The sequence below is a fragment of the Lampetra planeri genome, chromosome 57, assembly GCF_965212315.1.
Source record: "Lampetra planeri chromosome 57, kcLamPlan1.2.h2, whole genome shotgun sequence".
Taxonomy (NCBI): domain Eukaryota; kingdom Metazoa; phylum Chordata; class Hyperoartia; order Petromyzontiformes; family Petromyzontidae; genus Lampetra; species Lampetra planeri.
In genome coordinates, this window is record NC_136163.1 from 1,778,407 (window position 1) to 1,802,072 (window position 23,666).

Genomic DNA, 23,666 nt, shown 5'->3' on the forward strand with positions numbered 1-23,666 from the left:
ACACAACTACTAAAGCAAACCTCTCTATTTTCTAAAGCCAGGAAAAAAATTAACAGAAAAAACAAGAAATGAATTTGTTTTATATAAAGATGGTCAAACCTGTGTTTTGACCACCTTCTCCTAATTACTATTACTGCTGCCCACCCAAAGCTCCCCTGTAGAAGGTACAATTATTTTAAGTCCTCGGTTTTTTTACATGAGGGCACACCAATAAAAATAAAATAATGTAAACACGCTCGCAACACAAAACAAGATGGGTCTAAAGGGGATGTCTGTGTAGGGGTGCCAGGGGAAGGATTCCCACCAATAGGAGGGTTAGTGGGAGGGGTGATCGAGTAGATATAAGGGGAGAACGGGCATGAAGAGGGGGCCTTTGGTGGGAACGAGATTGTGACGGCTGGGGACAGGTGTGGATGGGAGAAAAGGATTAAAAGACGAAACCCCTGCAATCTTGTGTCGGCTCTCCTTTACATCTGGTGGCAGCGGTGGGATTTACAATGGCTACGAAGAAGAATCCCCGCGGAAAAGAGCCAAGAGAAGAGGAAGCAGGGGCCGTGGATCCTTCCCATCCCGGGCAACAAGGGGGCCTGCTACCAGAAGCAGCAGCAGGGGGCCTGGATCGCCTGGAGGACCCCATGGAGGACCGCATTGCCCGCGTGGAGAGGGCACTCCAGGAGCTACTGCAGAGGCTCCCTATGGGGGCCCGCCAGCACAGGGACCCCCACCCCCACGCGTACTACGGGAGGAGAGGCCACGGGACCCGGAGGCCAACCAGCCGGCCGGGCAGGAGCCGCAACCAACCTTGTCACGCCAGCCGCCGCCGCTCCCGCCAGAACCCCCAGGGCTAAACACCCAACACGGAGAGCAGGTGGCAGGACGGCCGCGTCGGCTGGGGCCCGTCGACAAGTTCGTGGCCGAGGAAGAAGATTGGGAAGAGTTTGTCCGCCGATTCGAGGCTGCCTTCCACGCTCTCGAGTGGACAGATGAAGAGGCACTACGAGCTTTGCCATCCGTTCTGGGTGAAGAGGCACTCTCCTCTTACACCTCCCTTCCCTCGCACAGCAAGACCACGCTACAGGCGGCCTACGAGGCTTTGGGGGAGATCTATTGCCCGGCGGAAGGAGCCTTTAAACGGTTCCAGGACCGCCAGCGAGGGGCTAGAGAATCCCCTTTAGCCTACAGGGGTGCACTGCTCGTGTTGGCGAGGAGAGCTTTCCCTCGCCTGGCTGAAAAAGCGCTCAAGGACCTCGTGGTCGAGCACCTCATCGCCTACGCTTGCCGCGCCGGCGTTGTAATGCCCGTGGTGACGCCGGAGGAACGCACCTCGCTGTGGGCTGCCCGGACCATCCAAGCCCACGAGCAGGTCATGGGCCGGGCGCCACCTGTGGGCCGGGTGGCTGGCGCGGCGGGGGGGAGCAGCCGAGCCGTTGCCGCGGCGCTACTGGGTCCAGCGACACCAACCGCCGAACCTGCACCATCGCCACAGGCTGCCTGTGGGGCAGCTGGGAACGGACCCCCGACGTCTGAGCCGGAGCCATCGCCGAGGTGTACGCGGAGCAGAGGGACCAGGGGCGCGACCAGCCGCTGCGTCGCTGGCAGCCGCCTCTACAACATCGCGCCGAGCCGCCCCGACGGAACGCCCCATGGGTCTGCCACCGTTGTGGTCGAGAGGGGCATGTGGCGAGGGGGTGCCGCACAGAGCCGGAGGCCACCAACGTCACCTGGAACCCGCCGGGGCTGAACGCCGACAGGATCCAGGCGAGTGACGCCGTCCCGCCCGGCCTCTCGGTCGGGCCAAGCAATTACAACCCCGACGCCGCGAACTCACCGGGAGTCTCCTCGGGGTGGGCGCCGTCGGTGTCGTTCCCCAGTCCCCACTGTCCTGGTCGGGGGAAGGGGATCGCACCGGGGATAGCGCCAGGGCCGGTGATCGCGTCGCGACCAGAAGTGGCGTCGCGACCAGAAGTGGCGTCGCAACCAGAAGTGGCGTCGCGACCAGAAGTGGCATCGCGAACGGACGTGACGTTGCATCCAGAAGTGATGTCGCGGCCGAAAGTGGTGTCGCGGATCGCGCCGGGAATTGCGCCGGGGCCGGGGACCGCGTCGGGGATCGTGCCGAGGCCGGGGACCACGTCGGGGATCGCGCCGAGGCCGGGGACCGCGTCGGGAATCGCGCCGAGGCTGGGAGGGACGTCGCGACCGGACGTGGCGTCGCGGGCGGGCGTGACGTCGCAGGCGGAAGTGACGTCGCGGGCGGAAGAGACGTCGCAGGCGGAAGTGAGGTCATGGGCGGAAGTGATGTCGCGGGCAGGCGTGACGTCACGGGTGGGCGTGACGTCACGGCCGAACGTGACGTCGCGGCCGGACGTGACGTCGCGGGCGGGCGTGGTTTCGCGGGCGGGCGTGACGTCACAACCGGAAGTGGCGTCCCTAGTTACCTGCGACGCCGGCGAGTTGCCAGAGGCAACGGCCCTTGGGCTGAGGCAGCACACAAAATTGACATTGCGCCCTGGAGCAGTTCCACGGCCCACCTCACCACCGCTTTGCGGCGGAGCGAGACGGAACCAGGGGGACCACGCCCCCGTGACAAAGGAAGGGGAGGGGAGAAAGGAGGGGAGAAGGGAGGAGCTGGAGGGAGGGGCCCACCCCCCAGTCCCCACCGCCCCCTACAATGGGGGGGCCCCCCCACACCACAAGGGGGGCCCATCCTACGTCACCAAGGGGGGTCAATTTGCATCACATAGAGAGCCCAGCCCGCAACCCAGGGGGAAGCCCACACTATGTAACAAGGGCGCGTTCACCCTGCTGCGACGCACTCCAAAGGGAGGAACCCCATCTTCGGTCCATTCACATCCATCCCCCATCATCTCACCATGCACCACAGGATAACGAGACACCGCCTGGTCAGTGGCCGGACTCAGCCACACAATGGAGGAAGCTGGCAAGGCGGGTGGTAGCGGCCACGTCAGGAACCTCGGTCCTGGTCGGTGAAATCGCAGGAGTGTCGGCACGTATCTTGGTGGATACGGGGGCATCAGCCACGATCATCTCGAGCACCATGCACGAGATGCTGCTGGATAAAATCCGACCTTTAGTCCCCGTCAAGACAACGTTCATTGCAGCAAATGGAGGCAGCATGGGCTTCCTGGGCCAGGTTGAAGCCCCGATACAGATTGGGCAGCTTTCGGTAGCAGGACCCATCCTTGTCTCCGCAACGTTGCCCGTACCCTGCCTGTTGGGGACGGACTTTCTGAGGCAGATGCCAATGAAAATCGATCTGGCCAATGGGCGGGTGGAAGTCCAGGGAACGCATCTCCATTTCCTAAAGGCGGAGGGGGCCAGCCGGGGTGTACCCTACGTGCAGGCTCTGGTCAGTAAGTCTGTCTCCATTCCCCCGGCAGCCCAGATGCTAATTCCGCTGCGATATCGGTCCCCCCTCGTGAGAGCCCGACCAGACTCACCCATCCTGGTGTCTCCGGCGTCAGCTGCCATGGATCGCCATGCGCTGGTGGGAGCCGAAACTATTGTACAGAGGAACCAGCATCTGTTCATTCAGGTGCTGAACACCTCCGATAGAACAGCGACGGTGCAGGAGGGAACAGTTCTGGCCCACGTTAGTCCCTTGTCACTAGGAGCCCCAGGGACAGAGCCCGAGCTTGTAGGCAGCATCAGCCAGTCCGAGGACAGAGGGGCCGAATCGTGGATGGACCAGCTGGCGGGGCTTGAGCCAGGATTGTCGCCCAACCAGAAACACCAGCTGCACTCGTTATTACATGAGTTCTCGGACGTGTTCAGCCGGGGACCGTTCGACCTAGGGTGCACAAATCTGTCGCCACACCACATCAACACAGGAGATGCTGCACCCCTGTGCCAAAACACATATAAAATGAGCCCAATGGAAAAAGGGCACATTCAACAAGCGGTGCAGGAGATGCTGCGGGCCGACATAATTTCTCCATCCTCGAGTCCCTGGGGGGCACCGGTGGTCCTAGTCAAGAAGTCAGACGGGTCACTGAGATTCTGTGTGGACTTCCGACGCCTCAATGCCGTGACGCTGGCCGACGCATATCCCCTACCACGTATCGACGACTCATTGGATGCACTGGCGGGAGCAAAATTTTTCAGTACGCTGGATTTATTGTCCAGGTTCTGGCAGGTCCCACTAGACGCGGACTCCCGGCCTAAAACAGCGTTCCGGACACCACAGGGCCTGTTCGAGTTCAACTGCCTGCCTATGGGCCTCCAGACTGCGCTGGCGATGTTCCAACGCATAATGGAGTTGGCCTTAGCAGGCCTCCAATGGGAAACGTGCCTCATCTACCTGGATGACGTCATTGTCTTCAGCCGATCATTCGAGGAACACATTGACCGATTACGTCAGGTATTCCTGCGGTTCCGGAACGCGAACTTGAAGCTCAAGCCGTTGAAGTGCCACCTTATGCAGTCATCGGTACGCTACTTGGGCCACGTCGTCAGTGAGTCTCGAGTGGCTACAGACCCGGAAAAGACGGCCTGCATGAGGGCCTGGGCTGTTCCCACAACGGTTCCAGAGGTACGCCGGTTTGTGGGTTTCGTTTCTTACTACCGCCGGTTTGTACCCAACTTCGCAACCATTGCCAAGCCCTTGCACGTGTTGATGGCGAAGAACCAGAGGTTTTATTGGGGCCCTCTGGAGGAAGAGGCATTCCAACAGCTGCGCTCACGTCTGACAGATGCACCACCATTGGCCTTTCCGGATTTTGGCCTCCCCTTTATCCTGGACACGGACGCCAGCGATGTGGGCATCGGCAGTGTTTTGTCGCAAGTCCAGCAGGGTCGGGAGGTGGTTATCGCCTACGGTAGTCGCGTGCTTTCATCAGCGGAGCAGCGCTACTGCGTCACACGTAGGGAACTCCTGGCAGTCGTTCACTTCGTGCAGCAATTCCGACCCTACCTGTATGGTCGCAAATTTACGGTCTGCACTGACCACGCGGCCTTGCAGTATTCGCTCCGCATCGACCAGCCTTCGGGCCAGCTGGCCAGATGGATAGAGCGCCTGCAGGAGTACAGGTACCAAGTGGTGCATCGCAAAGGGACCAGACACGCCAACGCAGACGCATTGTCCCGACTGGCGCCCCAGGGCCCTTGTGCATGCACCACAGGCGGGGCACGCTGCAAGGAGGCGAGGCCAGAGGGGACGGTCATCGCTCCCGTATGCACGGCGGAGGGCGCACAGGGTGAGGTCCAGCTGACCGACCACGACCTGGGGCTGACCTTGGACGATTGGAGACGGCTACAGCTGGAGGAAGCCCCACTGCGAACGCTACACGCCTCAGCAGAGGCAGGGGGGGAGGAGTACATCGTATGGGAGGACCTCCTCATGCGATGGGACCCGACAGGGCGCCGGCGATGCCTGGTAGTTCCGGAGTCGCTGCGTCAACAATTGGTTATGGACGTACACGGCCGCCAGCTGCTGCACCTGGCGGGGCGGAAGACACTGTACACATTACAAGGTCGGTACTTTTGGCCAGGTATGACCGCTGATGTGCATCGATGGGTCGCTACCTGCGTCGAATGTGCGCGGCGAAAGCCGCCACCCCGGGTAAGCCGGGCGCCCCTACAGCCCATCACGGTAACCAGAGTCAACGAATTGGTTGCGTTGGACATCCTGGGACCACTGCCGGTCACACCACGGGGAAATAAATACCTGTTGGTCGGAGTCGAGTACTGCACGAGGTGGCCGATGGCGTGGGCCCTCCCGGACCAAACGGCACAGACCATCGCCGATGCCTTCGTGGGAGGCTATGTCCTTGATAAGGGGGCACCGGAGTGGTTGCTCACGGATCAGGGCAGGAATTTCTCCTCACGGCTATAGAAGGACGTCTGCTCTATCCTGGGCACTAAAAAGGTCCGAACATTTCCGTATCATCCCCAGACCGATGGGATGGTAGAGCGGCTTAACCGCACCATAGCGGCCATGCTGTCCCAAGTGGTGGACGAAAACCATTCCGACTGGGACCTCCACATTCCATCGGTCTTAGCGGTGTACAGGGTGGCCCCGCACGCGGCAACGGGGTTCTCGCCGTTTTTCCTGATGTACGGACGGGATCCCGTTCCGCCTATTGAGGTGCAGCTGACGGACATTCCCGCAAGAGCTGACGCATGGCCGAAGGCACTAAAGACCTCCCTCATTTATTTGAGAGAGGCCTGCCAAGCAGCCGAGGCCGCATCGGCCACGAGCCAAGAGAGTAATGTACGGATACGGGAGAGGACAATTACAACCAAGCCCTTTAAAGTCGGGGACCAGGCATGGCTACACTGTCCTCAGGTGCCGGTTGCCTCTCACCAAAGCTGCACCGACCCTGGAAAGGGCCGGTCGAGGTCATTAAAGCACTCCGACCGCAGTGCGTCCAGGTCCAACTGGGTAAGCGACGATGGTTTGTACACCCCACCCGCCTTAAGCCATACATCTCTCCACCGTCATCTTCACCAACATCACCACCAACATCACTGCCAACATCATCATCATCCCTACCCAGGCCAAGGTCGCCGACCACCACGCGCCGACCGGCAGGGGGTTCGGTGCCCTGTGTTCCCTTGTCACCTACAGCACCCCATGTGAGGCCTGATGGAGCGGCGGCACGAGCGGGGGCCGGAGAGACAGCGGCGCCAGGCAAGGCGACACCGGCACCACCGAACCAGGGACCGCGACGAGAGGGCCTTCGAAGGAGGGGGCCGCCACGGTCATCTGCTGCCTGTGGATGTCCGGGCTGTTACGGGACGCTGGCTGGAGACCTGGGCAGGCCGCGCAATTGATTTTGTTGTGTTATATTGCATTGTATGGTTGTGGGGGGGTTAAGGGCTGTCGTCACTGTCAGTGGTGGGAGGCATGGGCCGGGCAGCGGATCCCAGCCTCACGTGGAGGCTCCAGCTGCTGCTGCTGCGGGCGCCTTGCAGGCCCCAGAGACCGGCCTTGCGTAGGCGCGGTAGCTTTCGCGTACGTTGTTGCGGTGGACATCTTCACGTGTGTGAGATGTCACACACAACTACTAAAGCAGACCTCTCTATTTTCTAAAGCCAGGAAAAAAAATTAACAGAAAAAACAAGAAACGAATTTGTTTTATATAAAGATGGTCAAACCTGTGTTTTGACCACCTTCTCCTAATTACTATTACTGCTGCCCACCAAAGCTCCCCTGTAGAAGGTACAATTATTTTAAGTCCTCGGTTTTTTAACATGAGGAGAATAAAAAACGAAAACGTAGAAAAAAAGGCACACCAATAAAAATAAAATAATGTAAACACGCTCGCAACACAAAACAAGATGGGTCTAAAGGGGATGTCTGCACTGCACCCAAACCGGCCGGTGTGGTACAGTGCCAACACGTGTGTGTAACACGTGGGAGCACACCAGACAAAGGAACGGAAAAAAACACGAAAAAGAATCACAAAACTCAAAGATTGCTTGAGGACCAAAGGAACCCAAGATCGAAATGAAAACAAAGAAAAGCGTGATTATGAAATCAACTATCAAATAAAAGTGGAGGATTGTGCGGAGAACAATACACTGCAGAGAGCACAGCCGCGCCCTGAACAGTGAAAATAACAGAAAAGAACAAAGAAAGAAAGATAAAGGAAGTCGAAATAAACAAACAAACTGATCACAAATGTGTACAAAGCAAGACACTTACTGTTGGTGAAAAGAAATCCCGAAAAGGAAGGTGAGAAAAATAAAGTTTTAGAGGTAAAGCTTTGGGTGAAACACGCCTCCCTCCCCACTCACCGGATCACGAAGTCGGCTGCGTCGATCTGGGAGCCGCAGGAGCTGTTGGTGAGGATCCCTCCGTTCCCCACGACGGCGCAGCGAGGGTAGCGCCCACTCTGCTCGGGGAACTCCTGCGGCCACATCACAATCATCAGCCGCCATCATCATCATCAGCCGCCATCATCATCATCAGCAGCCATCATCATTGGCCTTCAACAGCAGCAGCAGTCATCATCATTTGCCATTATCATCAGTGATCACTCGTCATCATCATCATCGTGACCAGCCATGCTGTAGGTTGGTAGCTGGCGTAGCCATGGGTGGAGGTGGCACTGGGAGAGGGGTATCAGTTGGAGACCCATTGGCCATCTCGCTTCCCTGACGAGCGTTGAACGCACATTCGTGACAGACAGGCGGCTTCTGCAAAGGAGCTACTACATAGCAGCTAAGTTGGGCCTTCCTGTACCCGGGAACAATTTAAAAAACAATCTAGTTTTAGTTTTAGATGATTTTAAAACCTCTGCTGTACTTCGTACTCTGGTCTATTTTTTGTATTGTTGGTTGTTGTAACTTTCTGACCCATCCCTACAGGACATCATTGGCGAGATGTTGACTACCTCGCCTGGTGTACAGGAGGTCATGGGTTCGATCCCGATCCTGCTGTATATTTGGAGTTTGCGTGTCTCTCTCCATGTGGTCGCGTGGATTTTTTTCCGGATCCACCGGTTTTTCCCTCCACATTTAGAAACGGGCGTTTAGAGTATTTGGCTGATATGAATTTCCACGTGGTGATGATGATAAGCCCATTTCGTTGAGCTACGTTGCAGCTCAGTGTGGCCTTACAAGATAAATACAACTTTCTGGCTCAACCGAAAAACAAAAAAATAAATCTTTATATTCGTTTACTGTCCTGCCTGCCCCGTAGCCTCACGAGTAGCGATGGTCCCTCGGTTAGCGTGCTACGAACCCGGCGACCCGAGTTCGATTCCCGCTCACCGCCACCAATACTGATGATGATTATTTGAACCGGTCGTGGACCTACCCTAGGTCGACTCAGCCTCATGAGTGCCTGGTGCGGTGTATAAAACATCGCCACTGGGGGAACAAAGGCGGCCGGGCGTGGTGCTGGCCACCCACACCCACGTGTGCCATGCCGACCTTCATAGGTGCTCGCTAACAACACTTGCCCCAACAGTCTTTTAAGGCTACATGGGGGATATTTGTGTGTGTGTGTAACTGTGTGTGTCAATGCAGCTACGAACCCGGAAAAACAACCCCCTACCTCCTCGCGGTGCCGGCAATGCCCATTGGTCTCTCCCCTCATGGCGTCTGTGACCACCACAGTGGCTAAACAGGGGGCTCTGGACGGGTGCGAGGGGCTGGTAACCCCTCCACCTTCAATTCATTACCACGAAACTACGAATTAAACATAAATATGTAACAAATAAGCTTGTGCCGGAGGCCCCAGGGGGACAGGCGTCTATGACGTCTCCTGGCCAAACCCCAATTTGCGGAGCCAGGAGATTGAATCTTCATCCTCGGGGCTCCTCCAGAAACAATGAAAAGCCACTACGGATGGCAACGTGGAATGTTCGAATGCTCACTGAAGAGGAGAGGCTGCCACTCCTTTGTCGGGAGCTGGACCAGTCCCGCCTGGATCTCTGTGGCATTCAGGAGGTCCGGTCGACCGGTTCTAGCTCCTGCCACCATGAGGGGTGGACAGTCCTCTACTCGGAGCAGGAGACTGCCAAACAACAGGGTGTGTCTCTTCTTCTGAACAAAAGAATGAAGGGGGCATGGGAGCGTGGCGTTGAGGTGTAGGAAGCTGTAAGCCCCAGGATACTTTGGGCTCGCCTTCCCATCAACCGGAGGCGAGGAATGGTGGTCGTGGTTACTTATGCCCCAACCGAAGACGAACATCCGTGGAGGGATGCAGGCAAAGCCGTTGAGTCCGATGCCTTCTATGACCTCCTGTCACAGGTGCTGGCTAAAGTGGCCACTCGGGACAGAGTCATTTTGTTGGGTGACTTCAATGCCCGAGTTGGTCATGATGCTGGCACCTGGTCTGGAGTGATTGGAAGGCATGGGCCAGATCAGCTCAATAACAACGGTAGGAGGCTGCTAGATTTTTGTGCAGCCCATGGGCTTGTAATTCCCAACATGCTCTTCTGGCATCGGCGCATCCACACAACATCATGGATGCATGCCGGGTCCAAACAAGGACATCTTCTGGACTACATAGTGACGGACCAGCGAATGCGAGCCCATGTCCTTGACACCAGGACTATACCGTGGAGCTGATCTGCCCTCTGACCATCGACTAGTCATCTGTAAGATGCGCCTGCCATTCTTCCACACCGGTGGTCGGTGTACACCCAGGACCCCATTTCAACCGAAAGTGGCCTGGTCTCAGTTAGCTGATGAAAGTTGCAAGCGAGAATTTCATCATCGCTTGCGGCTGGGGTTGGCATCATCACCCACTCCTCCTGATGTCGAGGGTAAATGGGCGAGGTTTAGGACTGTGACGCATGCAGCTGCAATGGCTGCTTTGGATATGCGGTCCAGACCTCCCCAGAGACCCTGGCTGACAGGAGGTGTTCAGGATATTTGAGAAAAAGAAGCGACAGGCCCACTCATCGACTACAGCACCCCACGTCAGAGAATGAGGAGGCTTACCGCGGCCTTCACTCGGAGGTTCGGAGAGCCGTAAGGCGCTGCAAGGATGGGTGGTGGTTGCGGGTTGCTGAGGAGATGAAGTCTGCTTCAGTGGCCCGCGATCACAAATCACTATTTAACTCCATCAAAAAAGTAACCTGCAGTGCCACACCTAGTACCATCATTAGGGAAAAAACGGATTGCAGATTTGCTGAGCATTTCTGTGAGGTCCAGAGGGAGGGGAAATCTCTCAGCCAGCAAAACATCATGGCACAAAGTGGGGATGACCCTGCTGAGGCTACGGTGCCTCAAATATTGGAAGAAGTCACCCTCTGTGTGTGGCTGGCTGAGGTGCCATCTGTTGAGGAAGTACTGAAGGCGATCCGGGGTCTGAGACCAGGAAAGGCACCGGGCAGAGATGATCTCCCAAGCGAAATGCTGAGGGAGGGTGGCGTTTGTGCACAGACTGCCCTATATTACATCATAACAACATACTGGACCACTTGACGGGTTCCGAAGGATTGAAATGATACCCTGCTGGTCCCCCTCTTTTAAGAATGGGGACCAAACAGACTGTAACAACTACAGGGACATCTCACTCCTCAGTGTGCCTTGAAAGGTCCTGGCAAGGATTATTCAACATCGCCTTGCAAGGCACGCTAAGGAGAGGCTTGCGGAGCCCCAATGTGGTTTCCCTGTACACATTGGGGTGCGACAGGGATGTCCTCTGGCTCCCACATTATTTAACATCTATTTTGACCACGAAGTTCATGAAGCCTTCAATAGCTGTACTGGGGGAATTTCCATTTGGTACAGATATAATGGGAGGCTGATCAATGCCCGGGTGCGATCGAGGGATGGCTCCTTATTGGTCAACCACGTTATATATGCCGATGATTTGGTAATAGCTGCTCATTCAGAGGAGGAGTTGGAGACGCTGCTGCTGAGACTGGAGTGTGCCACGAAGAGGTGGGGCCTTACCATAAGCCCCATCAAAACTAAGCACCTGCCTGGGTATTTTGTACCATCGGACAGTCCACCCCCACAACTCCCAATCGGTGATGGGGCAGTTGTGGAGAGAGTGGAGAGTTTCCCATACCTGGGTAGTGTGCTTATGACCGGCTCCAGTTTAACAGCAGAGGTCTTACTCCGAATCAGTCGAGCGGCAATATCTTTTCATCAGTTACGTAACGCTCTGTGGAAGCTACCTGGTCTGTCGCTCCGCATCTAAGCTTCAGGTCTTCTCGGCCACAGTCGTTCCCTCCTTTCTCTATGCTTGCGAAACGTGGACCCCCCTAATGGAGCATCTTCGCCGGTTAGAAACATTTAGGCTGGCCTGTCTTCGATCCGTCCTGGGATTAGCCAGGCAGGATTGTGTGAGGAGTTCACAAATCCTTGAAAGATCTGGGCAAAGTTCCATCGGTGAGCTCCTCCGGCAGGCAAGGCTGCATTGGCTGGGTCATGTAGCCCGCATACCTAGCCACCGCATGCCTAAACAGCTTTTGTTTGCACGGATTGAGGGGGCTAAACGGGCGCGGCACGGGCTAGAGAAGAAATGGAGTGATGTGGTACAGGAGGTCGTGGAGCTGAGTGGACTTTCCGATGACTGGTACCAGTGGTGTCAAGATCGGCCTCTGCGGAGGAGGCTCGTGAATGACGCTACTGGGCATTTGGAGGCGGTCGCCTTCCAACAACAATGGAGAGCGGAGGAGCGACGCTCACAACAACGAGCGGAGCGCCAGGTGGCTAAAGCACAGCAAGTTGGCAAAGTCGGGGGCACAGGTGGTGCATCAGCCAGTCATCTCGGTCATCTCAGTCAGTCGACCCGTGGCACCTGCGTCTGCCCCGTGACCTCCTGCCAGCGGGCATTCGACACTTCACGTGGCCTCAAGGTGCACATGGCCTGGTACAAGCGTCGTGGTGACGTCACCGCCACTTAGTGGCGAATGGCGGTTGTTGTTGTTGTGTGTTGTGTCACTGTTTGTGTATCACTGTGTTTGTGTCACTGTGTGTCACTGTGTGTGTCTCTGTGCGTGTGGTAGGCGCGCGATAGCACTCCCTCCCCCAACCCCACCACCCCCAGGGTGGCACCTTGAGGAAGAGATCCATGACTTTAGCGTCCACCACGAGCGTCTTCCTCTTCTGGTCGAAGACGATGCTCGTGTTGATGGGCGAGTTGCTTTGCGTGATCACCACCTGGCTCGCTCCTCCCGTTGCGTTCGCGTGAGTCGACCTGAGACCAGAGCGATGGAGATGCAGAGAGAGACATAGGAGAAAGACATCGGAGAGACACATCAGAGAGAGGTCAAGACATAGAGAGAGAGGGAGACATGAGAGAGACAACAGAGAAACAGCAGAGAAAGAGACATTAGAGAAAGACATCAGGGACAGACGTCAAAGAGAGACAGAAGAGAGAGACATCGGATAGAGACATCAGAGAGAGAGGTGCGGATATAGAGAGACACAGAGTAAGAGACACAGAGAGAAGTGGAGACAGACAGAGAAAGAGACAGAAAGAGACAAAGAGAGAGGCGGACAGAGACATTAGAGAGAGCAAGAGACAGAGAGAAAGACAGAGAGAGTGAGACAAAGAAAGATATACAAAAATACATTAAAAGAGAAAGAGGGAGACGGATAGAAAGACAGAGAGAGATCTAGAGAGTGGGTGATCCAGGGAGAGAGACAAATACAGAGTTACATTGACAGGGAAACAGAGACAGAGACGGAGAGAGAGATGGAGACAGAGAGACATAGAGACAGAAAGAGACATAGAGAACGAAGCACAAAGAGATATAGAGAGACATTGACAGAGAAACTCAGAGACAGAGTGAGAAACGGAGACAGAGAAATGTAGACAGCGAAACAGACAAACAGAGCAATGCAGAGAGAGATGGAGGGAGACATTGATAAAGAAAGACAGAGACACAGAGACACAGAGAGAGATGGAGACAGCCGGAGAGATGGAGAGACAAGGAGAGAGAGACAGCCACTTCAGCCAATACTGGAGATGCCTGTGGGTGGTATCCGCTGTGAGCTGCGTCTCGTGGTGCGTGCTTTGTTTGTACTCCCTCGCGGAGGCTCCGCGACCTGCAGCTCGCGTCCAGGAGAGGGCGACTCCACGCCAGGGAGTGGCCACGGGCGAGTGCGTGACACTGCTCCACAGGAGGTCAAGGGGATTTTTGTTTAAACTTTTTTGAAACTAAATTTTTGTTTTTACAAATTTTTAACTGTATTTTTTTTATTAAATGTTTTAACAGTTTTTTCGCAATTTAGTTTTACATTTTTTTTAAAGAGTTTCTGTTAAGTATTTTTACAAAAATTTAGACGTTTTGTTTTACTATTTCTTTCACTATGATAGAACTTTTTTTTACTGTTTCTTTTACTATTTTTAAACAAAATCAAACAATAATAAAATGCGACGTTTCGGTTGCAACACAAGCAACCATCATCAGGTAAGAATGAATGATAAAACACACACACGGAAACAACACAGGCAGACAACATGCAGATAGAGACACACAGACACACTGAGTGTCCGCTTATGTTGTTTCCGTGTCTGTGTTTCCTTGGTGTGTGTCTCGCTCGGTATGTCTTTGTGTGTGTCTCTCTCTGCATGTGTGTCTGCCTGTGTTGTTTCCGTGTCTGTGTTTCCTTGGTGTGTGTCTCGCTCGGTGTGTCTTTGTGTGTGTCTCTCTCTGCATGTGTGTCTGCCTGTGTTGTTTCCGTGTCTGTGTTTCCTTGGTGTGTGTCTCTCTCTCTGCATGTGTGTCTGCCTGTGTTGTTTCCGTGTTTGTGTTTTATCTTTAATTCTTATCTGATGATGGTTGCTTGTGTTGCAACCGAAACGTTGTATTATATTATTATTTGATTGTATTTTCTACGTGACTTTACCGAAAGAACCAAAGAGTAATTCCTTCAGTCACGAAAGCTTTGAATCTAGTTTATTTTTAAAACTTCACCTGGAATGGTACTTTCTACAAATGAAATGAAGGTACCCCCATGGGTTCCCCCTTATCACCAGTGATAGCGAATGTTTTCATGGAGAAATTTGAAACAGATGCCATCCAGACATACACCCTACGTCCTTCCTTGTGGAAGAAATACGTAGATGACACCTTCGTCATTTGGCCACACGGCCTGCCAACATTGAACCAATTTCTCAACCACATCAATTCCATACATCCATCCATCAAATTCACCATGGAAGTGGAGAAGGATGGTAAGCTACCATTCCTGGATGTTCTGTTTGAGAAGAGGCCTAACGGCTCGTTGGGACACTGTCCACAAGAAAGCCACCCACACAGATTCCTATATAAAACCTGATTCCCACCACCATCCGGCACAGAAGAATTCCCTCATCAAAACACTACACCATAGGGCCCACTGCATCTCCGACCAACACTACCTAGCCAGTGAACTGGAACATGTACACCAAGCCCTTAAGATGAATGGGTACTCGGACTACATTATTTGCCAAGCTGTTTCTCCAATCATGGAGAAACAATCTCCTGAGAATCCAATCAAAACCATCACTTTACCATATGTAGCAGGTGTGACCAAAAATATTTCCAAAATCTTAAACAAAAAAAAGATCCAGGTCCGATTTAATACAGTACACAAAATCCGTGATCTAATCCCATCTGTGAAGGTGGTCATTCCTGACATGCAATACCCGGGAGTCTACAAACTGAGTTGTACCTGAGATAGCAGTTACATTGGGGAAACGAAGCGATATGTCTCGGACCATATTCGCGAACAAAAGGCAGATCTGAAACATGGTAGAACCAATACCTCTGCCGTAGCTGACCATTGTTATAACGCTGTGGGCTCACGTGATATTGTTTATTCCGAGACCAAGGTACTCTGCCAACCTTCAGGCTACTATCATACGTTTTGATCATGAAGCCATCCAGATATATAAACATAAACAAAACTTCAACCGAGAAGATGGATACAAATTGAACAATCATTTGAATGATGTTATCAACCAGGTAATGCCTTAACTTGTTATAGTTGTTTCCATCATTACCTGCCGGTTTACTGCTAGCCCCGCCCACGCCCCCCCCCCCCAGCCTCACGTCCTCTATCTGTTCTTCCACCACCTTCCCACTTATAGTCCTGCCCACTTCCCCTCTTCCCCCAGCCTCACGTCCTCTTCCCCTAGCGCTCACGTGCCCCCTCCTCCCCCTACCCACACCCCCCCTATCTCTCTCACCCCTTGCATCCTCCCCCCTCTCTTACCTATATAACCTGTTGCCACGGCAGCTCTCCCGCCGACGTCAGCATTTTCTTACTGTGGTTGTCCCACCTGATTAGGATCGCTTGTGTTGCGATCGAAACGTCGTGATTTGTTTTATTTTATTTTACTTCTACCTTCTTGGTTCTTTCGGTAAAGTCACGTAGAAGGGAGATAATAAAATAATAAAAATAAAACAATAAAATAATACAATTCTCACGACGTGTCGGCCACAACGCAAGCAGCCGTCCTCAGGTGAAGAACAGGTCTGTCGGAAAGACAGCGTCTGAATGAGAACAGGTCTGTCGGAAAGACAGCGTATCATTCAGACGCTGTCTTTCCGACAGACCTGTTCTTCACCTGAGGACGGCTGCTTGCGTTGTGGCCGAAACGTCGTGAGAATTGTATTATTTTATTATGTTTTATATTCATTATTTTATTATCTCCCTTCTACGTGACTTTACCGAAAGAACCAAGAAGATTAATCCCTGCAGTCACGAAAGCTTTAAATCGAAATTTACTTCTATCTATCTAACTTCACCGAAAGAACCAAAGAGAATATTTTTTTGTTCACGTAAACATTTTATTTTAAACAGTATTTCTTTACAATTGTTTTACTATTTTATAAACGTAAAAATGTAAACGGTTTTTTACTTCTTTTTCCAAAATGCATAAACTGTTTTTTAACCTTTTTTTTTTTACAATTTGTCAAGTTTTTCACAAGTTTTTTCGTACGATTTTGAAATAATTTCTTTACAACTTTTAAAAAGTTTTAGTTAAAAAAAATTTAATTTAAAAAAATCTGTTTTGTAACAGTTTAACACGTAGGCTTTCGCGACCAATATTGTTCATAATAAACGATTTTTGGGTTTAGATCGCGTTATTTATAAATGTGTCGTAACCCTCCACCACCCGACACGGCCAATCAGTAAAAAAGTGTCAAGTTGACAAAAGACAAATAGTTCACTGCTTTAGCCCACCGGTGTGTTGAAGCGTGAAACCACAACATTTACAATTTGAGTACGACGTTTCGCTGGTAATTGCATCCAGCATCATCGGGCAATTCGCCAGAATGGTGAGGCTCTGCTGTGTCTCCCGTTCTTATATAGAGCAGCAACAGGGTGACGTCATCATTAACTCATTAACTCATCACGTGCAAATATTTGAGGGGGGGGTTATTGTAATTATATACTTGATTAGTAATAAGGCTATTGTTACGATGCGAGTTGTAGATTAGTAATCATTTGGAATGTGTTCTATTGTGATTATGCTACATTAATAATCAGTTAGTGCTTGTTTCCCTTATAAGGAATTGTAATGCATCTTATTTAATAATACGCTTCCAGGCCGCACTAAGCCTGTAGCTGTCTGAGCGATTAAAGTTATTTCTGTTTCTCTCAATCTCAATGGATTCTCTAATTAGTCTTTGCCAGTAGTAACTAGTTTTACACAACACTTCAACGTTGTCAAAATCAATTGAGTGTCCCTGTTGGCAAGCATGTTCTGCCACTGCCGACAGTTGTGTTTGCGATAGTTTAATATTTCTCTGGTGTTCTTTTAGTCTTACACTAACGTTACGCCCTGTCTGTCCAATATAGCATCTGCCACATACACAATTAATCCGATATACACCTTCTGTTGATAATTTAGGTAATTCGTCTTTAGTGCACGTTACTAGTTGTTGAATTTTGTGTACTGTACCAAATCTTACTGTAATGTTTTGCTTTTGCAAAACACGGGTTAATTTGTCAGTTACTCCTGAGATAAATGGTATTTTTATTGTTTTAATAATCTGATCGCTTTCAGCAGTGTTGCTTTGCGATCGTGATTTAGCATTTAGTGCTCTGTTAATTTGAGCATTATTGTAGCCATTCTGTCTTAGTGCTTTTTTAACATGTTTAATCTCTCTCACTAGACTTTCATCATCTGACACTGTTTTAGCCCGATGTATGAGCGTCTTGATAAGAGAGGATTTCTGAGCTGGGTGATGATGCGAATCTGCATTCAGATAGGCATCAGTGTGCGTTTGCTTTCTGTAAACGCTGTGTGTTATTTTACCATTTAGGCCATGCCCAAGTAAAATATCCAGGAACGGGAGTGTGTTATTCACCTCCATTTCCATGGTGAACTGAATGGCCGGGTTTTGTGCATTGAGATGATTTAGAAAATCGTTAAGTGTATCTTTACCATGTGGCCAGACAACCAAAGTGTCATCCACATATCTAAACCAAAAGGATGGTTTTAATGTGCTCGAGGCAAGTGCTTTGGTTTCAAAGTTTACCATGTACAAATTTGCTATAGCAGGAGATAAAGGAGAGCCCATTGCTGCTCTCTCCCTTTGTTTAAAGAATTCGCCTCTACATAAGAAGTAAGTGTTATTTAAACAATGGTCAGCGAGTTTCGGAATATCTTTTGGTAAATCTGTATTCTTTACCAGTGTATCATGTAATTTAAGCGACTCGCTCACTGGAACCTTAGTGAATAGCGAAATCACATCAAAACTCACCAAAATATCATTAGGGTTAAGTTTAATATCTTTGATCATATTCACAAGATGTTCTGAATTTCTTATGAATGATGATGTCCTACCGATGTAGGGCTGTATTTGTTTAGTTACATATTTTGCTAATTTATATGTGGCAGAGCCAATTGTACTGATTATGGGTCGTAAAGGGATGCCGATTTTATGGATCTTTGGTAGCCCATACAGTCTAGGTGGTTTTGAAGCCCTTGGCTTAATTAGGAAATGCTCATTTTTTGGGATTAATGAATTTGCAATGATTGCAGTAGTCTTACGTTCCAGAGTATTAGTTGGATCTCGTTTAATTTTAATGTAGGTACTTTCCTCTAATAAATCTTTAATTTTATTATCATAATCGGCTCGTGACATCACTACAGTAGTGCGGCCCTTATCAGCTGCTAGGATTTGAATATCTTTATTTAGAAGAAGGTCTCTTAAGGCTTTTGCCTCGTTCGAGCTAATATTTACTTTCGGTACTTTACTATTCTCAATTATTTTGGCAACCTCGTGTCTAGTCATCTCTGCCTCATTATGTGGAAGGAGTCTTACTGCTGATTCTACCTCAGCAATTATCTCATCCACTGGAATTGTGCGTGGGGTAACGGCAAAGTTAAGGCCTTTAAAAAGGACAGAAATCATGTCAGTGGTTAAATCAGTGTTAGTCAAGTTCATTACGGTTTTGTTTTTAAATTGTTCGTTTTTAATAGGGATTTGTTTATTGTAAAGTCTAGAAAATTTGTTAATTTGGTTAGCATTTGTTAGATTAAACACATTATCAGCCGATCGTTGTGTTATAGTATCGATTATATTCCAATAATGCATGGACACACTATTGCTTATATTTAAATGTAAATTCTTTAGCGATTCAGAAATGCTGGATAATTCACTCCTGTTGTGTTGTATTCTCTCTATTAATAATAATTCGCTAGCTTTGTGTAGTATTTTGTTAGCTTTAGAAGACTTTATGTGATGTGTTATTTTAACTGCGTTTGGTATTACCTTCGAATCTCTGCACCTTTTGAGGAACGCCTCCAATGGAAATGGAGGTGAATAACACACTCCCGTTCCTGGATATTTTACTTGGGCATGGCCTAAATGGTAAAATAACACACAGCGTTTACAGAAAGCAAACGCACACTGATGCCTATCTGAATGCAGATTCGCATCATCACCCAGCTCAGAAATCCTCTCTTATCAAGACGCTCATACATCGGGCTAAAACAGTGTCAGATGATGAAAGTCTAGTGAGAGAGATTAAACATGTTAAAGAAGCACTAAGATAGAATGGCTACAATAATGCTCAAATTAACAGAGCACTAAATGCCAAATCACGATCGCAAAGCAACACTGCTGAAAGCGATCAGATTATTAAAACAATAAAAATACCATTTATCTCAGGAGTAAATGACAAATTAGCCCGTGTTTTGCAAAAGCAAAACATTACAGTAAGATTTGGTACAGTACACAAAATTCAACAACTAGTAACGTGCACTAAAGACGAATTACCTAAATTATCAACAGAAGGTGTATATCGGATTAATTGTGTATGTGGCAGATGCTATATTGGACAGACAGGGCGTAACGTTAGTGTAAGACTAAAAGAACACCAGAGAAATATTAAACTATCGCAAACACAACTGTCGGCAGTGGCAGAACATGCTTGCCAACAGGGACACTCAATTGATTTTGACAACGTTGAAGTGTTGTGTAAAACTAGTTACTACTGGCAAAGACTAATTAGAGAATCCATTGAGATTGAGAGAAACAGAAATAACTTTAATCGCTCAGACAGCTACAGGCTTAGTGCGGACTGGAAGCGTATTATTAAATAAGATGCATTACAATTCCTTATAAGGGAAACAAGCACTAACTGATTATTAATGTATCATAATCACAATAGAACACATTCCAAATGATTACTAATCTACAACTCGCATCGTAACAATAGCCTTATTACTAATCAAGTATATAATTACAATAACCCCCCCCTCAAATCTTTGCACCTGATGAGTTAATGAGTTAATGATGACGTCACCCTGCTGCTGCTCTATATAAGAACGGGAGACACAGCAGAGCCTCACCATTCTGGCGAATTGCCCGATGAGGGCCCCGACCGCGGCTGGTTTGTATCTACTGTGTCTCTGCTGGTGTTGTGTCTAGTCTCGGCTCCCTGGCTGCCTGGCCAGTGGCAGCCTCGCAGGCCCGCGGGGCCATGGCGACCAAGCGTTCCGGGGTGGTGAGCCAAGAGGCGGAGGATGGTGCGATGGGACGGCCTGGAGGAGGGAGACCCGCAGAGGAGAGGGACGAGGCGCGAGCGTCGACCTCGAGGCGAGCGGAGGAGGACGCCTGGTGGCAGCGGGCGAGGAAGGGAGAGGAGCCGACGAGGAGTGGGATGGTGTTGGCCAGCCCAGGAGAGGAGGCGGAGGAAGCACCGAGCTCGGCGGGCCTGCAGGCGCAAGGTGCCCAAAGCGACGCGGTCCAGGCAAGTCCTGGACCTGTGGGGGCAGGGCGACCCCAGGAGCGCGCAGGGCGGTGGCGCGGAGGTTCGGCAGGGAACTTCACCCCGCTACACGCTAAGAGGCATAACTGCGTGCGGGTGTCCTTTAAGGAGGACGTGCCAGAGGAGGTCACGATCGACAGACCGAGGTTCGTGCGGTCAGTGATGGTCGAAACTCTGAAGGTGGATCCGGCAGATCTGTTTTGCTTGATAGCCTTGCCAGGTGGCAGGGCTTTTGACGTGAGCTTTAAGACAAGCAACTTACTGCAGCGTTTTATGACTTCGTTCGAGGAGAAGGCGGGGGAACGGCCACTGCCACTGCTGAAGCTCCAACTGCTCTCTGAGCTCGATACTAAAGTGGTCACCATATTTTTGTACAACGAAGCTCTGCCAGACCACGACGTCGAGGTGTGGCTGAGGCAGCACTGCCTGGTGCTATCGGACAGTAAGCGGGTCCAAGACTCGTTAGGGATCTGGACGGGCGCCAGGCAATGGCGAGTGAGGTTGGGAACGGCAGAAGGGGCTCTGCAACACATCCCGAGCGCCCTGAACATTGGTGGCAATAGGGGCTACGTGGTGTATGCGGGGCAGCCGAAGCTCTGCAGGCGATGTGGGGGGAGTGGCCATCTGGCTGCAGCGTGCGAGGCACGGATATGTTACCGATGCAAGGCACGGGACCACGTTGTGGCAGAATGCTGCGCCCCGGCATTGTGCAACCTATGTGGGAATAAGGACCACCTGTACAGGGACTGCCCGCTGTCATACGCAAATAAGGTCCGCGCACATAGGAGCAGGGTGTCGGATGGAGAAGGGGAGGTGGCCGAGGACGGGCTGAAGCCAACGCAGCCCGGCGGGAAGATGGAGGACGGGGGTGGAGAGGTGGGCAGGCAGGGTACGCCACTGCAGGACGAGAGGGAGGAGGGGGAGATGACATCGGAGGAAGACGCGGATCCCACGGGGCGGCAGGTGGAGCACCCTGGGGACAAGGACGAGGAGCCCGTGGGAAAACCCCCCGACCCAACGGTGGTTGACTGGGCGGAGGCGGTGGAGGCGGGGGAAGACGGAGAGGAGCAGCAGAGGGAGAGCACCAGGAGGGAGAAATTCAAGAGGGTGGTGAAAAGGAAGCAGAAAGCGCCGCGTGGCCCAGCGAGGTCGACCCGCAAACGGGACCTGGAGGCAACAGACTCCTCGATAGACGCGAGGTCGTCGGAAGATGGTGCTGTGGCGGCTAAGACCAACCAGGGAAGAGGGCTGCCCAAGGAGCCTAGGAGAGGGGAACAATTGCAGGGATTGGCTGACACAAACCTGTATGAACTATTGGACGACGGGTCTGGGTAGGGAGAGACAATTCTGGGTATGGACCTTACCGTAGCATCAGTAAACGTGAGGGGAATGTGGGGCAGGGCTAGGAGGGGGGCCATTCTACATTATCTACGGTCCCTGAAAAAGGACGTTTACTTTTTACAGGAGTGCCACTTGCCATACTCCCTTGGTCGAGAGGATCTGGCTAGGGACTGGGAGGGACACTGCTTCTGGTCCGGAAGCAATGTTAATAGGTGCTCAGGAGTGGTTATCCTCCTAGGTAGAAAGAACATAGAGGTGCAGGAGGCCCGAGAAGTGGTCCCGGGACGACTCCACTATGTCGATGTTGCATATGGTGGGGCGGCGGTCCGGCTGATCAATGTGTACGCCCCCACAGGCTCTCCGGAACGTGTGGAGTTGCTAGAGAACGTGGCAGCCTTGCTGCTAACACGAAGACACATCGTCATGGGGGGTGATTTTAATTGCCCTCTAACCCTGGCGGACACGCGGCCAGTTGCCGGATGTCGAAAGTTGGACCCCTCCTCTAGGAGGCTGGGGGCTTTGGTTGGAGATTTTGATTTGATTGACGCTTACCGGTCGTTACACCCAAAGCGACCAGGGTTCACGTGGTCGAGTTGTTTGGGAACCGCACACTCGAGGATTGATTTCCTCTTTGTCTCTGCCAAGGTTAAAGTGGAGAGAGTGGAAAACGAACCTTTCTCTTTTTCTGACCATAAGATGATAGCGGGGGGGCTCAGAATCCCAGATGGGCTGAGGTTGGGAAGGGGAATCTGGCGCATGAACTCGGGACTGCTGGAGGACAAAAAGGTGGTGGAGGAATTTGTCAGGCAGTACGAGGAATGGAGGAGCCTGCGGTGCTGCTTTGGCACGATAGCTGAATGGTGGGGAATGGTGAAGGGGCGAATTAAGTCCTTTTTCCAGTCCCAGAGTAGAAGGAGGAGCGTAGGGGTTGTGTTGCGGGGATTGAATGAGAGATTGGAGGGAGCATATAAACTGATGGAACTGGGATTCCCCGTCATGGGAGAAATAAAGCAACTAAAAGATAGGATCTCTGCGGTGTGGGAGAAGCAGGCCGCGCAACTTGCATTCAGGGCTCGGGTGAAGGCGGTCGAGGAGGGTGAGCGTTGCACACGTTTTTTCTTTAAGAAGTGCAGGAAAGCGGACAACACAATCCGAGAATTGGTTTGTCCCAGGTTAGGTAGACTCAAGAACACAGAGGGGATAACGGAGGCCGCCAGGGGTTACTACAAGGAATTGTACAGGAGCAGGCCGTCAGATGAGGGGGCGCGGAGCACACTGCTAGGGGGGGTAGATAGGGTTATTGAGGCTCCAGAGGAGATAAACAAGCATATCCAGAGGGCAGAATTGGATGAGGTGGTGGGGGGATTACGTCGGCACAGTGCACCAGGTTTAGATGGGATACCGGCCGAATTCTATGTTACGTTTTGGAGTACCCTCAGGGACGACATGTGGCAGATGTATAAGGAAATTACGGAGGAAGGCCCTGTGCCAGATTCAATGACTAGAGGGGTCATAACCCTTATATACAAGGAGAAAGGGGAGCGCAGCGACCTCGGGAGCTGGCGCCCGATCACCCTGCTGAACACCGATTATAAAATCCTGGCCAAAGTTATCGCGGCGCGCCTGGGGAAGGTGGTAGGGGAGGTGGTGGGGTCGGACCAGAAGTGTGC

General features: G+C 51.6%; 1 protein-coding gene across 1 annotated transcript in view; it reads right to left on the minus strand.

Annotated features, from left to right (window-relative positions):
- The window catches only part of LOC144735796 (alpha-2,8-sialyltransferase 8E-like), a 112,800-nt gene that overhangs the window by 12,060 nt on the left and 77,074 nt on the right, over positions 1 to 23,666 (minus strand). Inside the window, exons 6-7 of the mRNA XM_078618317.1 lie at positions 12,490 to 12,631; positions 7,762 to 7,874 (exon numbers count right to left, since the gene is read on the minus strand). Of these exons, the coding sequence (XP_078474443.1) occupies positions 7,762 to 7,874; positions 12,490 to 12,631 (255 nt within the window). The remainder of the gene's footprint in view (positions 1 to 7,761; positions 7,875 to 12,489; positions 12,632 to 23,666) is intronic.